The 15,997-nt window shown below is 61.0% G+C and overlaps 1 protein-coding gene across 1 annotated transcript; it reads right to left on the bottom strand.

Moving 5' to 3' along the window:
- Nucleotides 1-419: 419 nt before the first annotated feature.
- Nucleotides 420-13,174, bottom strand: P3H4 (prolyl 3-hydroxylase family member 4 (inactive)). Its single transcript, XM_005294182.4, has 8 exons — nt 12,576-13,174; nt 8,520-8,669; nt 6,498-6,669; nt 5,464-5,592; nt 4,117-4,262; nt 3,759-3,842; nt 3,076-3,217; nt 420-1,755 (listed from the first exon to the last, which is right to left on the bottom strand). The coding sequence occupies exons 1-8, from the start codon at nt 13,053-13,055 to the stop codon at nt 1,742-1,744; spliced, it is 1,317 nt and encodes a 438-aa protein (XP_005294239.2). The 5' UTR covers nt 13,056-13,174; the 3' UTR covers nt 420-1,741.
- Nucleotides 13,175-15,997: the final 2,823 nt, after the last annotated feature.

Raw genomic sequence — 15,997 nt, 5'->3', positions numbered from 1 at the left:
CTTCGTACCTTATTGGAGTCTGTGGTCATTGGGGGTTCTCTCGGGGTCTGCTGCGTCAGCGATCTGCGCAGTGCCGGGGCAGCACACAGAGGGAACACGCACACAGCCGACTGTTATCAACATTGGATAGAACAGAGCACCACGCTGGTGGCGTCTGACAACATTGGTCACCCCGACATGACAACAGCACCCATCAGTCCTGACCTGCACCACACATACCGGCGAATCCCACCCAGTGATTCCTGCCCCGAGTTCAGGGACCGGGGTAGGACAAGGGCAGGTCGGTCGCCATGGCCCATGCAGTGCTTGACCTCTCTGCTGACCGGGGGTGGAGCTGTCGCACCGCCCTTCAAACACCCCCACCACCACCAGCGTGGATTTAAAGCCCCTGCGTGATGGAGAATCCGCCAGGCAGCAGGGAGAGGACCCATCCGGATTTTATTAAAGTTTAGCACAAATATAAAAAGGAACTGTCCAAGGCAGGAACCATTAAATTAATGGAGAATAACCTCACCAAGGGCTGGTCTCGTGAGAGACGCCAAAGCACTCGGGGTGGCCAAGCGCCACCAGGCAGCCCCAGCGCCATAGGCTGCCTGGAGCAGGGGGCAGCTGCCTCCCTCGCCATGCAAGCAGTCACCGCTCCAATGCAGCTCGGGTCACCAGTGGAACGAGTTTAGCGGGGCTCCTCCATAGGCCCTGAACGCTGAGAGAGATTTACACACACCGTAACCACCACTGCACAAGGCACCGTTCGGCGTGTGCCGGACAAAACCCCAGGGCTGGAACGGCAGGGGGCTGCAGTTCAGGGTGGAGAGGCACTGGGGCTGGGGAAGGACTGGGCTAGCAGGGGGCTGTGGGTTGGGATTGAGGGCACCAGCACAGATGCAGGGGAGCCCAGGCCTGGGATAGCAGGGGGCAGGACTGGGATACACGGGGAGGGAAGGGGATTTGCCCAGCCCCTGCCCACGCTGTGTCTGACTCTCACTGGCCCACTCCACCACCAGAAAGGGATCAAGACAATTCAAACCAAGCCGTATCCGTCCCCGTCTGCCACTTCCTGCCCCTCCCCTGCAAGACTGCCAGCCGTGGGGAGGTTTACAGGCAAATCCCAAATGGCTCCAGCGCAGGTTCCCAACTGCTCCCGAACCACAAGAGGAATTTTCTCCTCCACACACAGCGGGGGGACGACACAACGGGAGTGATAGTTCAGGGAGCCGCAAGGTCTTCACCCAGCATGTGTGTTAGTGGCCCAGAGAGGCCATTTCCCATTCACCCCCAGCCTGCCCCGCCCCAAGGAGCCTCGTTATCCAGCCAGGGGGCCCAGCACAGCAGGGGCTGGTCCTGGGGTTCTCACGTGTTAGCAGAAGGGGGGGCTGTTATTCAAGTACTGTGAAGTGAGGCCTCGTGGGAAGAGCAGGCGACGCTTGGGATTGGTTCACAGGTGCCGGAGCTCAGCCAATGGGATCGAGAGGTCCATGAATTATTTAAGAAGGTTTAGGCACAAAAGGCAAAGGCAGAAAGGTCCCGGCCCGTTGGGATCCCCGGGCGAGCTTGTGTTTATACATGGCAGAGCCTGGGGAGTCCCACGTCCTGCTCCTGGGGCGGTCCTGGCCCCCCAGCTCCCACAGGGAGAGGTTATTTGGGGCCATCAGCCCCCCGGCCCCTTTGGCCTAGACCCAGGTGAGATGATGGGGCTGAAGGGCTGTCGGGGCAGATGCCACTCGGCCCCCGTGAATGCTGCTCATCGGATCCTCTCTGCAAACAAAGAAGAGCTACCGTTAGGGGCGGGCCCGGCTGCGTGTCGGGGCACCGGGCTAGGAGGGTCTGTGCCCGCCACGTCTCAGGAACTGCCCTGGGTGGGCCAGGAGTGCCAAGCAGCTCCTCCAATGGGACTGTCTTGGGCCCCCCTAGCCGGTGCCGAGCATGAACCTGGGGCCTTGGCGGAGAGGAGAGTGGAGACTGAAGTGCTGGGCAGTCCCTTCTGAAGGGAGCAGAGCGTGAGCAGGGAGGCCCGGAGCGCGGGCCATGCAGACGGGGTTTAGGTACAAAAGGCAAAGGCAGAAAGGTCCCGGCCTGTTGGGATCCCCAGGTGAGCCTGTGTTTATACACGGCAGAGCCGCAGAGGCAGCTCACGGCTCACCCGGCCTGGATCTAGCATCCTGCAGACCAGGCGTATTTCTGCAGCTGGCAAACGCCGGCTGATCCATCATCTCCTGCTTGGTCTGGAGCTTAGGGTCAAAGCTGCTGGTTCACCCAGGCTCATGGAGCTGGGGGAGGGCTGGGGGATAACACCCCACCCCCTCAGTCATCATGGGCAATGCCAACGGAAGAAATTCCCAGCTGTGCAGTATGGTGCCTGCCCCTGCCCCAGGGTCTTGCAGCTCCAGGCTTGGGGTGGGAGGGAGGCCGCAGCGACAGCCGTAGACAGCAGAGGCTGCCCACAAGCGCACGTCACTGCCAGAGCCATGCAGACAAACCCCGCTGGAATCACACCCGGACAGGACAGAGGCAGCCAGGCAGGAAAAGGGGAGGGAGGAGAGAGCCCAGCCCTCCACAGGCACCCGAGCAAGCCTCGTTAGCATAACGAAGGCCCTTGGGGGAAGCAGCAGCCCTGCAGAGGGGGGTTGGCCAGCCCGCAGACTTTGCTCTCCTTGCCTCGAGCAGGGTCCTTTGTGCTCCGGCGGGAGGCGCGGGGGGTGCTGGTCTGTGATGGTGTCACCCCATGGGGGCGCTCAGCACCGCTCAGGATCAGGCCCGTAGTGCTGGCGAGAGAGGCTGGAGCGTGGGCACAGGTAGCGCACACTCCCCCCATGCCATCCCCCACCGCCTCAGCCCTGCCCTGGGCCAGGGCCCTCCAGGGCAGGAGGAGAAGGGCATCTCCACAGCCGTCAGCCCTGGGGCCTCTCCCGAAGGGGGCAGCCAGTGGGGGGCTCTACTGAGGAGGTGGCCAGGCTGTGCTGTCACCCCAGGAGCCACCTGGGCTGCATCCATGGGGCAAGGGGAGCCTGTGGCTGCCCTCTCCCCCCCCACAGCGTCACAGGCCCTGGGAGGCGGCGGGAGCCTGCAGTCAGTAACCTTGGTCGGCTTTGTCCCCTTTGGACTTGGGCTCCTGCCACCACTCAGCGAAAAATCCCTCCTCGTAGTCGCCTAGGCCGTCAAACTCGCTGTCCGAGGGCAGGTCCCGCCCGTCCGGCTCCGCGCCCTCAGCCAGCTCCATCTGCAGCATAGGGAGGGAGAAGCCGTCACCGCCCGGGGCAGGCCTGTCCCCTAGAGCCCAGCCCCTGGGCTTTGCTCAGCAGAGCTGGAGAAGGCCCAGCGGGAAGGGGACAGTCTACCCCTCCCTCCATAGGAACCGGTGTGGGATCGCCCCTGGACTCCACTCTCCAGAGCCCCCCCGGCAGGAGCCCGTGCCGAATCGCCGCCCCCCGGCTCTCCAGGGCTTCGGGCAGTCTCGTTGCAATGGGCACGCCTTGCTTCTCCCCTGGGGAGACCTTTCCGAAGCCACCCACTCAGCCAATGCCTTAGACCTGTTCGTATCAGCAAGGTGCACAGGGCTCATTTCCCAGCAGCGCCGGGTGCCGCTATCAAGCAGCCGTTACTGAATCAGCACGGCCCAGGGCTCCCATCCAAACAGCGACGTGGCCCAGCCCTGCTCAGGTCCCAGCCCAGAGGATTCCAGCAGCAGAAAGCTGAATGGGGGGCTCCTCTCACCCCAGCCCCCACCCCCATCTTCAGCAACTGCCCCAGCCCCAGCTCACCTCGTCATCAGCCTGCAGATACAGCTTGGCAAAGTCCAGCAACTTCGTCTGCACGGCCGTCTGGTTGTGATACTGCAGCGCCTCCTTGGAGGGGACAGGAGGGGGCACATCAGCCTCACTGCCGCCCCCACGGCCAGGAGCTGTTCCCAGGGACAGGTGGGAGGGGAAACCCCCTGCAGGGCCCCGAATCAGCCACGAGAGCAGTTCCAGGCTCCCCATCTCCAGGAGCTGGGCTCACCCCACCCTCCCTGGCTCCCCCAGACCCCGAGATGGGGGTACAGCCTCTCCTGGAGCCGAGGACTGAGCCACTGATGGGCTCCATGAATCTGCCCTTCCCACAGCCCCCCGGACCCCTCACCGGGCGGGGACTGAAGTCGTCATCCTCCAGGTGCCAGCGCTCGCGGTAGAAGCGATAATAAACCAGGTTCTGCTGCATCACCTCGTCCGCCGGGTCAAAGAGCATGTAGCTGGAGACGCTCTGCACCGCGTTCTTCACGTCGTTCACTGCACCAGAGCCAGGCGTGAGGGGGGGGGCACAGAGACCCCCCCACTGCACCAGAGTCAGGCGTGAGTGGGGGGCGTGGGGCACAGAGACCCCCCCCATTGCACCAGAACCAGGCGTGAGTGGGGGCGTGGGGCACAGAGACCCCCCCACTGCACCAGAGTCAGGCGTGAGTGGGGGCGTGGGGCACAGAGACCCCCCCACTGCACCAGAGCCAGGCGTGAGTGGGGGCGTGGGGCACAGAGACCCCCCCACTGCACCAGAGCCAGGCGTGAGTGGGGGCGTGGGGCACAGAGACCCCCCCACTGCACCAGAGTCAGGCGTGAGTGGGGGCGTGGGGCACAGAGACCCCCCCACTGCACCAGAGCCAGGCGTGAGTGGGGGCGTGGGGCACAGAGACCCCCCCCACTGCACCAGAGTCAGGCGTGAGTGGGGGGCGTGGGGCACAGAGACCCCCCCACTGCACCAGAGTCAGGCGTGAGTGGGGGGCGTGGGGCACAGAGACCCCCCCACTGCACCAGAGCCAGGCGTGAGTGGGGGCGTGGGGCACAGAGACCCCCCCACTGCACCAGAGCCAGGCGTGAGTGGGGGCGTGGGGCACAGAGACCCCCCCACTGCACCAGAGTCAGGCGTGAGTGGGGGCGTGGGGCACAGAGACCCCCCCACTGCACCAGAGCCAGGCGTGAGTGGGGGCGTGGGGCACAGAGACCCCCCCACTGCACCAGAGTCAGGCGTGAGTGGGGGGCGTGGGGCACAGAGACCCCCCCCACTGCACCAGAAACAGGCGTGAGTGGGGGGCATGGGGCACAGAGACCCCCCCACTGCACCAGAGCCAGGCGTGAGTGGGGGGCATGGGGTACAGAGAGCCCCCCACTGCACAAGGACCACCCAACACGAGGCCTCTCTGATTCTAACCCCTCACGGCACAAGGGGCCATGGGGCAAGGCCCCCCACTCCAGACAGACGAGGGGCACCCCTCACACAGCATTGAGGGGTGTGGGGCAGGGCGACCCCCAATAGGAGAGAGGCTCTGAGGTGCTAGCTGCAGATGGAGGGGGCGAAAACAGGCAAGGGTGCATGGGGGAGGGGATCATTCCCTGCTGCTCTGGGGTCTAAGCCCCTGCCCCCCACTGCCCACCCAGTCTGCCTCCCCCCACCCCCCGGCGAGGACCAGCAAACCAGGACGTGGCCCCGGGGACTCACGCTTGTAATAGGCGAACTGCAGGTAGTGGTACATGGTGGCCACGAACTTCTCCACGAAGTACCCGCCCACGTTGGGCGTCAGGTCGGCCTCGCAGTCCACCTTGCACTGCAGCACGTCCACGAAGTGATCTGGGAGGAAACGCCCGTCACGCCGGCCCGGCATCCCCAGGCCCCGGCCGCCCTCGCCCACAGCCGCCAGCCCCTGCTACCCAGGGAGACGAGCCCCCCAGCGGCTGATGGTGGGATAACCTGCCGCACGGGCAAGTTTCTCCCTGACCCATCACTTATGGGGCGGCTTGTGCCACAGCACAAGAGGCTCGTCTCTCTGCCACGCCTCTGGGGTTTCTAGGACTGGCTGGTTTGAACCACCCCCACCCCGATGCTCTCGCTGTCCCCCGCAGCCAGGCAAACAGCCTGTGTCCCTCCCCTTTACATAACAGCGGCCAGGCTGGGTCAGACCAAGGGTCCGTCTAGCCCAGTGTCCTGTCCTCCGACCGTGGCCAATGCCAGGTGCCCCAGAGGGAATGAACAGAACAGGGAATCATCCAGTGATCCATCCCCTGTCGCCCATTCCCACCTTCTGGCAAACAGAGACTAGGGACACCAGCCCTGCCTGGCTCATAGCCATTGTATGGACCGATCCTTTGGGGGTGGAGGGGATGGGAGCTCCCCCCTCCCTGAACCCAGCAAAAGCGCCGGATCCACAGCCCCGGAGACAGACTCCTCTGCGCATCCTGGGAGCACAGGTGACCTAGGCAGCAGTGGGCTGAGCTCCCTGCACCCCCATAAGGGCCCCGTCCTCAGCCCCACCCTAGGGGGCATCTGGCTACAAACAGACTGAGCCCCCCCGCACGTCACGCCAGGCCCCGGGGAGCCTCTGTGGGGAGCCACCTGCCCCTGGGGACCCACACACGTGTGTGAACGGGAAACAGGCGGCTCGGGGGACACAGCGGTTTCCGTCGGTCACTTCTTGGCCACTTCTCCCCAGCGCCCGGCAGCAGAGCCCGCCCCGTGGCTCCGTGAGGTGCCCCCACCTGCAATAGCCGGGTAGAAGTCCTTGAACTCCCGCAGCTCGTAGGCGCCCTCGCAGCCAGCCAGGCAGTTCTCGTAGGCTTTGTAATACTCCACCAGCGCGTGCTCCATGTCTGCGATGCTGCTCCGGAAATCCCCACTGTTATACAGCTTCACCGAGCGCACGAACGCCGTCTGCAGGGATTGGAACAGCCCTGTGTCATGGGTGGGTCCCCGCCAGGCCCTCACCGCAGCGGGAAAGGGGGCAGATCCAGCCCCTCGGCCATCTCCTCTTGGTCAGCACGAGGGCGGGCTTTGACAGGGGCTGCCTGGAATTCAGCCCTGTGCAGAAGGCCCCGCCCCAGGCCCAGGTATCATCGAATATCAGGGTTGGAAGGGACCTCAGGAGGTATCTAGTCCAACCCCCTGCTCAAAGCAGGACCAATTCCCAACTAAATCATCCCAGCCAGGGCTTTGTCAAGCCTGACCTTAAAAACCTCTAAGGAAGGAGATTCCACCACCTCCCTAGGTAACCCATTCCAGTGCTTCACCACCCTCCTAGTGAAAAAGTTTTTCCTAATATCCAACCTAAACCTCCCCCACTGCAACTTGAGACCATTGCTCCTTGTTCTGTCATCTGGTACCACTGAGAACAGTCTAGATCCATCCTCTTTGGAACCCCCCTTCAGGTAGTTGAAAGCAGCTATCAAATCCCCCCTCATTCTTCTCTTCTGCAGACTAAACAATCCCAGTTCCCTCAGCCTCTCCTCATAAGTCATGTGCTCCAGACCCCTAATCATTTTTGTTGCCCACTGCTGGACTCTCTCCAATTTGTCCACATCCCTTCTGTAATGGGGGGCCCAAATCTGGACGCAGTCCTCCAGATGTGGCCTCACCACCTGGAGTATTTCATCCAGTTTTGGGCCCCCCTGACAGAAAGGATTTCTGCACCTGAGACGTTACACACCTACACGAGAGCTGGATCTGGCTCCCGGCATTAGCCTGGGACTGAGACGTCACAACCAGTTTCCAGGGGGTGTCCCAGCCTAGCTCCCCACCCACTCCGGATACGTGGATTTCTGCTACACTGACCGAGTCCCTCTTGATTTCTGTATCACTCGAGTCATCCCCGGCGCCTTGCGTTCTGCATGGGCCGAATTCCCAGCAGGGCCCAGCTTGTGCACAAACTGCCCCAGCTGTGTGCATGACAGCAGCCCACGGGGACGGGGACAGGCATGAGCACAGAAGCCTCCTAAGGAACCCAGATCCTGCCCCCAGCGCGGACTGGAGAGCACCCAGAAGTGTCGCGCGCTGAGCAGACAGCTGGTCCGAAGCCCAACGCCAGCAGCGCTGGCGCTCCACTAAGTTCTCCTGGTGTACGTGGGCTGGCAGGTCCCAGTGTGAACGCCCTCTGCTGGGAGCTGTGCATCCCTACACAAGGGCTGGATCTGGCTCCCGGCATTAGCCTGGGACCCGGCCGTCACAACCTGATTCCAGGGGGTGTTCCAGCCTAGCTCCCCACCCCGCTCCGGAGACGACGCTGATCGAGGAGCAGACAGGGCCTCCGAGCAGAGCCCGGGACATACGGGTGTAACCGCGGGCAGTGAACGCCTCCCTCCCCGTGGTCCTGCCACAGATGGGAGCTCACGGCAAGAGCTGGAGCAGAATGAGCTGCAGCCTAGGGCCCAGCCTGCCCCCGTCAGCCACAGGAACAGCCAGCGATGGGACAGGGCCCAGCACGGCCCCCCCCTGCGGCTCTGAAAGCGACAGCTTCACAGTTACCACTACCCCTCGAGGGGGCGAGGCTCAGACAGACCAGGGTGGCCAGGGGCAGGCATGATGCAGAGATAATCCGCCAAAGCTTCCTCCCCAGATCATCCTTGAGGCACCCCAAACCTGACCTGCAGCCCCCCCATTCCAGGCATGGTCACCCCCCCACCCAGCTCTGTCATTGTCCTCACTCCCGGCCCACAGCTCTGCTGATGCCTCCCAATCCCGACCCGCATCTCCCTTATCCCAGCCTGGCCCCCTGGGGATGCACTCACTTCGTAGGGCTGGGCCTCCAAGTCCACGAGGTACTCGTCCACGTCCAGCATGGTTCTGTAATAGTTCATGTACTTCAGCGTCATCTCGTGCTTGGGATTCTTCTGCAGGAAGGTGTGAGCAGCAGACACGGCTTTCTCCACCTTATTGGCCTGAGAGAGGGAGAGAGTCACACGACACTGCAGCCAGGGTCTCTCCCGGCCATCCCAGTGAGCTCAGTCCCGGGGTTCACGGCAGCTCCACGCAGGGCTCAGCGTCTCCGCTCTGGCCAGCCACCGGCCCAGAAAATCCACACGGCTCCCACTGCCTACACCAAGGCTGTCCGGATTCAGTCATCCCGGCCTAGCTAGCGCAGCACAATCCCACAGCCCGGACACAGGTATTCCGGGTGATAGGGCTTTATACTCGCATGGCTTCTTCCCCTTCCCACAGGGGGCTAAGCTATCCCAGGATAACACCACTATACCAGTCCAACAGCGTCCACCCCACGGGCTTGTCTGCTTCACCTACACCGCTGCAGCAACGGAGATACGATTTGGGAGGGCGGACACGCCCCAAGAGCTGCTCAGCCAGGGGGCTAGTGGAATTGCCATGGCTGGAGAGATTTCTAAGCAGGGTTCGGCACCCGTCCGCCGGTCCCTGCTTTCTAGGCCCCACAGAAACATCTGCTCCTACCGAGGTTCTGAAAACGTGTCTCCTTGTGACATACGCAAAGAGACTGACGCAGAGCCATGATCTCAACCCACCTCTCCTCAATCCCAGGCCACTGTATTAGCCCCTAGACCATCCCTCCCCTCCTGGTGTTTCTTTCACACCCCGAGATCATACCAGACCGAATGCGGGAAAGCAGCTCTCCGGCGCTCTGGTCTGGAATACACTGGCTCCTTTATTCGCCCCCAAGTAGCCAGGACACGCTCAACCTTCTCGTGCAGGAGGCAGCGCGGCATGCTGCTAATATTCTGGCTGCTAACCCAGCCGAGCTGCAAGTGATCTCATGGGATCGCCCGGCCGAGGCGGCTGGCAGAGCGAGCGATGCAAAAAGAGCCCAGTGTGGGTCCAGGGACCTTTCCCGGCGGGAATCAGACAACGTGGAGCTTGGATCAGCAGCAGCCCTGGGGCGAGTCCCCCGCCGGCAGCAGCCGACGGGCAGAACCAGACGATAAAAAAGCCAGTGAATCCCGGTGACATATTGTGGGCCCCCATCCTGTGGCACCGATGCAGGGAAATCTGCCCCCCCCCCCTCCACCCCTCTGCAGTTCAATAGGACCTGGAGCTGCTCAGCCCTTTGGCCAATCAGGCCACGTCTGGTTGGGTCCCTAAACATGGAGTTTGGAGTCTAACGTTACCCTCTCGGGTCTGTAATTTTCAGCCAGGTTCCCAAGGGATTCTGGGGCCCAGGCGGCCACAGATTGGGGGTGTTTCTCAGGTCAGTCACGTCTGATTGCACCTCAGATTGTTCCTGCCTATCGGCCTATAGGCCCCCTGGCTGGGACCTTAAATGGCATTTCTCCACAGTCCCCTGCCAGCCGTCCTGACTGCCCCAGCGTCACCAAGCCTCAGACTCTGCGATTCCAGGCTGAAACCCCTCAGCCGGAGGTGTGGCTGGCGAGGCTGAGGGGTTACGTTAGCAGGAAGGACAGACTATCCCACTGTGGGAGCCTCGCATCTTTGGCCTGGAGGAAATTAGCCAGTAAATCCAAGTGTGCACAAGAGCGCGAGCAAACCACTGCGAAAGACCGACTCCTCCCAGGGGCTCCCCCGGCACGGCCCATGCAAAGAGCAGCTTGGATTCAAACTGCGGCACTTCAAACTATCCTCTTAAAGGATCCATTTGCACTCCAGGAGCCAGTGAAGCCGTGTCACTCTGGCAATGGCTAAGTCACCCACAGCATGGCTCACGCAATGGTATTCCGCAGCATCAGACCTAAATAATTCTCACAACCCCTCCCTGCTACACCCCCCCCTTATTATCCCTGCTTTACAGATGGGGAAACTGAGGCACAGAGCGAGGCAACATGACTTGCCCAAGCTTGCACTAGAAGTAGGTGTCAAAGCCAGTATTAGAACCGAGGGATGCTGACTCCCAAGGCCTTTGCTCAGGCCACTGGACTCTCAGCCACCCCCGGCTTTGCTGGCAAATCCAACAGAAAGAGAAGCTAGAATTGCAGGGCGGAGAAAGGTGGGTGATAGATCAGGACGCACAGAGGTCTTCTATAGCAAACTCAGTGGGTAAGACTGCAAAGAACGAAACTACGTTTCCTTTTGTCTTCTCCCCTGTTTGCCCCCCCACCCCGAGGGAAAACCCTTTCATCAGCCTGTTCAAATAACTCTTCCTGAGCATGCACACAACTGGGAGCCCTGGGCAAAACCCTTTGATTCTCCCTTTTTCCTTGTGCTCTTCAAAAGGCATTAACATTGCTGCCAGGTGGACACTACGGCACACTGAGTCCTGCCCAGCCTGGGCATGCACCAGCACTGGGGCGTCGAGGGATTTCCCAAAAGGACCCCCCCACCCCCAAGGGAAGCAGACTCCCCACTCCAGCCATGCAGACGGCAGCACCGACTGCATCTGACCAGTGAAGTGAACACGACCTTTCCCTTGAGCTACGAGGGGAAAACAGACGCTGCCCCGAAAACAGAAGTTTTGGAACTTTTACCTTCTAGGAACGGCAGGGCTGGAGCGGAGGGGGCAGGGCCGAGCTAACAGGGCCAATGGGACAGTGAAACTATAGGGAGCAGCAGCCAGCGATGGGTCCAAAAGACGGCTCTATCCCTCCCCCCGGCCAAGGATCCCTGCAGGGTCTATTGCCCAGGTCTGTGCTCGGCAGTCACCCAGACTTCTGGATACAGGGGACGTGGCATTTGCATTCCTCCTGCAAATCCGAGTCAGGGGGCTTCCTGGCTCCCGCTGTGGGGAGGGCTGGCCAAGGGGGTGGGGAGAAAGGGGAGGAGAGAAGGGGGTGGGGAGAGGAGAAAAGAAAAGACCAGAAGCAACTGGCAAAGGTTTTAACACTCCATCCTGGCGCGCAGAGCTACACGCTGGTCCCAGCTGCTGACCCGGAGCCTGCAGCTCCACGCGATGGGGCTCAGAAGCAGCACAGATTGTGAAAAGGAAATAACGACACAGCACACAACGCACACGGCTGCTGGCCAGTCCCCTCGCAGCAGTGGGATGGGTGCCCCTTAAACCCACTGGGCCAAGCACCCGGAAACACCCCGCGTGCCACATTCCTGCTCCGGCTGGGAAGGGACCACACCGAGAGGGCCCCAGTGCGCCAGACCTCCAGGCTGGGGACCGGCTCACATTCACACAAGCCCACAGAGGCTATGGGGGGGGGAGGGGCACCTTGTTCTCTGCCCGGCACCTGGCTCCTGTGGGACCCACAGATGCCAAGGGCAGAAGGGGCCGTGGCCATCGTCGGCTGACCCCAGTGCCCTGCGAGGATTTCTTATCTGTGAAAGGCCCACAACGTGCTCTGGGCAGACCGAGATGCTGCCCCCTGCCTGGAGGAGCCAAAGGGCCCAGTCCTGCAAACCCTCATCCGAGCCCCGAGACTTCAGGAGGCCACACGTGTGGGCCAATGTGAGGGATTGGGCCTGAGTCGGGGAGACACTGAGCGGGCAGGAGGCCCTAGGAAGGGCTGACAAAACAGTGGAACAACTTGGTGAAAGACGGGCAGAGACCAGAGCAGGAGACATGGGGCGGGCAGGCTCCCAGGCACATCTAGGGTGACCGGATGTCCTGATTTTATAGGGACAGTCCCGATATTTAGGGCTTTGTCTTATATTGGTGCCTATTACCCCCCACCCTGTCCCGATTTTTCACCCTTGCTGTCTGGTCACCCTAGGCACATCCCTTGCACCCTGGTTTGAAAATGGCTCCCAGTCCTGTCCCCATCTCCAAAATACTAACGCCTCTGGCTCGCGCCGTGCTGAGGTGCAGGGCCCGGCGGGGAAGGCTCAACCCCGCACCCACGCGAGTCAGCGGCGCTCTGGCCACTGGCTGCCACGCCCCACGGGGCTGGATACTTTGCGCGCAGCCTGCGCCGCCGGCTCACCTTGAAGAGCGCGTAGTGCAGGTACTGGTAGGGCGCGCGGCGCTGGAAGTCGCGCAGGGTCTCGGCCGGAGGGTAGCGGAGCTGGAAGACCGGCAGGCCGCGTTTGCAGCTCCGCAGGCAGGCGGCTCGCTGCAGGACCCGCCCGAAGACCTCCAGCTCCCAGACCCACTCCTCCGCCTGCGCGGCCGCGGGCTGCGCGCCGCCCGCTGCGCCCCCCGCGCACTCCCGGTGGCAGTGCGCCTCGCTGTCGCGCAGCAGGCGGTGCAGACGCAGGCTGGCCTCCAGGGAGCGGGCGCTCTCCTTCCAGCGCTCCCCCTCGTACTGCTCCAGCGCGTAGGCGTAGGCGCTCTGCAGCGGCATCAGCTCGGACTGCGGGAAGCCGCGGAAGCTGTACTCCTCGTACTGCGCGCCCGCCGGAGCGGGGCCCTGCGCCGCCGCCGCCAGCAGCAGCAACAGCAGCCGCCGGCCTCCCCGCTCCATGCCCGCCCGGTTCCTCGGCGCCGCGCAGCGCCGCACACGCACGGCAAGGAGCTGCCCAGCCTGGGGGACCAGCCGGCGTCTCGCCTGGGGAAAGGCGGGGAGTGCAGGAGGCCGGGCCAGGCGGATCCGCGGGGTCTTAGTGCTGCCTCCGCCAGCAGCTGGCGGCTGCGCCTTGCACCAGTGTGGGCCTTGCACGAGTTTGCTCCTTGCACCAGTGTGCGCCTTGCACGAGTTTGCTCCTTGCACCAGTGTGCGCCTTGCAGGAGTTTGCTCCTTGCACCGTGTGTGCGCCTTGCAGGAGTTTGCTCCTTGCACCAGTGTGGGCCCTGCACGAGTTTGCTCCTTGCACCAGTGTGGGCCCTGCACGAGTTTGCTCCTTGCACCAGTGTGGGCCCTGCACGAGTTTGCTCCTTGCACTGTGTGTGCGCCTTGCACGAGTTTGCTCCTTGCACCGTGTGTGCGCCTTGCACTAAACATTATATATATATTTTTAAATGACTGCTCCACTATTACAAGAGTTAACGTGGAAATGGTGCATCCAAGAGACCAATACATTACGATGACCATTTTATTTTGCCATCAGGAAATTTAACATTTATATTTTTACATTTTAAGTCAGCACCTGTAACAGTGCGACTTCTCCTTAGAGAGAAGGAACGCCCATCTTAAAATAAAGATTTGCTTTGACCAGTCACAAAACAAAAACTACACACTTTATGGTCCTGCCCCGGCTGGGTGAGACCCTGGCCCCATGGCAGGCAATGGGATTGTGGCCACTGATGTCTGTGGCACCAGGATCTCACCTGCACCCGCTTCTCCCTGGCACACTGTGCCCTGGACATTGAGTGCAGAGCTGGTGCTAGCCCACTGGGGCCGTAAGCAGGAATATCCCCCCCCCCAAACACACACTAATCATTAATAGGGGCCCCAAGCAATTGCTTAGTCTGCTTATGGATAGCGCCGGCTCTGATGGAGCGTGTGTTGCCTTAGAGGGGACGTTCGCATGGCCAAGCCACCGCTGCCCAAATCCACAGTGCGTCCCTCCCAGCCAGTCATGCCCAAGGAACAGGTGAGCGGCCCTGGGAAGGACCCACCGACTGGTGGGGCCAGACAGTAACTGGGATCCGGTTCTGTTACTCCCCTTATTACGCTGTCGTGTGAGAGACGCCGCTGCGCTCGCCCGGGGACCCAACCCCGCCCAGGGACGTGCGGCACTTACAGTATTATCGGGTCCATCCTCAACCTCCCCGTGCAGCCCACAGGCAGGCAGGGGCAGAGCTTTCCGTGCGGGTGAGTTTTAGCTGGAAAAGTGCTGCGCTGGGTTTAAGAAACATTCGTGTCAGGGGCTCCCGGGACTGGCCACAACTGCCCGGTCCAGGCGTGACTGCGCAAAGGAGCCCAGGGCCGGGCTCCCGGCCCGTCGCGCTAGGGCGGGTATGGTTGTGTCACACTGGACAGTGCTGCAGCTGTGACAAAGGGGGTGGAAGCAGCATCTTCAGCTGGGGATCAATCTGAAGGGTGAGAGTCACACAGAGCCAGCCCAGGGGCCAGCCAGACCACTCAGCTCCTGTTTGGAGGCCAGGCCCTGCGCCGTCTGATGTCTCTGCTCAGGGGGGTGCGTGTCCCCAGAAGCAGAGACCTGCAGGGCTGTCAGATGGGTACAGGTGCAAACATTCTTTATACAATGCCAGCCGTGCGCCAGGGGCCTTGCAGACAGGTCTGAAGGCCAGGTCTCTGTCCCAAAGACCTTCCAGTCTGTATGCTGGGCAGTGCCAAGGGCTGAACACAGAGAGGTGAAGTGATGGGCCAATTAACACGTGATCCGCTGCAGTAGGAGACACACACTGCTGGGAAAATAACCAGTGCTTATCTTTCCACCGCACTGCAGAGACTAGAGAGGAAGTTCCCCGCATCTAGAGGGGCCAGCACCCTCTTTCTTCGCTCGGTGGGATGGTTGGCAGCAGCCCTCGTGCCTAAACCTGTAAAGCCAAGAATCCATCCGCCTTGCAGACAACTAAGGGACTTGCTGACTCCAGGAGTGAACAACAAGCGTCCGTCTGGATCCTTGTTCCCATCTGTGGAGGACCAGTGGGTCCCATCTCAGGTCCTAGATGTCTAGTCTGTATCCAGGATGTGCAGAGTGCACTTCACACTGGTGATCGCTGTTCGCAGATGAGCTTGTGGAAGGCAGAGATGCTTGCAATGGTCTGATGTGCATTTGATAAATAGGACACCAATCATTCCTAATTCATTATCATTTGCACTTAACACCTTTCCTCAGCAGGTGTAAAAGTGTTAGAAATGGCTATTAATAATTATTCATTCGCTGTATTTATTACTCCTGACTGATAACTACCGATCATAGAATCGTAGCACTGGAAGGGGCCTCGAGAGGTCGGGTAGTCCAGTCCCCTGCACTCACGGCAGGATTAAGTGTTATCAGACCAACCCTGACAGGTGTTTGTCCAACCTGCTCTTAAAAATCTCCAATGATGGAGATTTCACAACCTCCCTGGGCAATTTATTCCAGTGCTTAACCACCCTGACAGTTAGGAAGTTTTCTCTAATGTCCAACCTAAACCTCCCTTGCTGCAGTTTAAACCCATTGCTTCTTGTCCTGTCCTCAGAGGTTAAGGACAATTTTTCTCCCTCCTCCTTGTAACAACCTTTTATGTAGTTGAAAACTGTTCTCACGTCCCCTCTCAGGCTTCTCTTCTCCAGACTAAACAAACCCATCTTCCCTCACAGGTCATGTTTTCTAGACCTTTAATCATTTTCGTGGCTCTCCTCTGGACTTTCTCCAATTTATCCACATCCATCCTGAAATGTGGTGCCCAGAACTGGACACAATATTCCAGTTGAGGCCGAATCCACGCGGAGCAGAGCGGAAGAATCACTTCTCGTGTCTCGCTCACAACACTCCTGCGCCGACAGCCCAGAAG

This window comes from Chrysemys picta, chromosome 24 (genome assembly GCF_011386835.1).
Source record: "Chrysemys picta bellii isolate R12L10 chromosome 24, ASM1138683v2, whole genome shotgun sequence".
Taxonomy (NCBI): domain Eukaryota; kingdom Metazoa; phylum Chordata; order Testudines; family Emydidae; genus Chrysemys; species Chrysemys picta.
The sequence above is the reverse complement of the archived record's forward strand: the minus strand, read 5'-3'. Positions and strand labels throughout refer to the sequence as shown.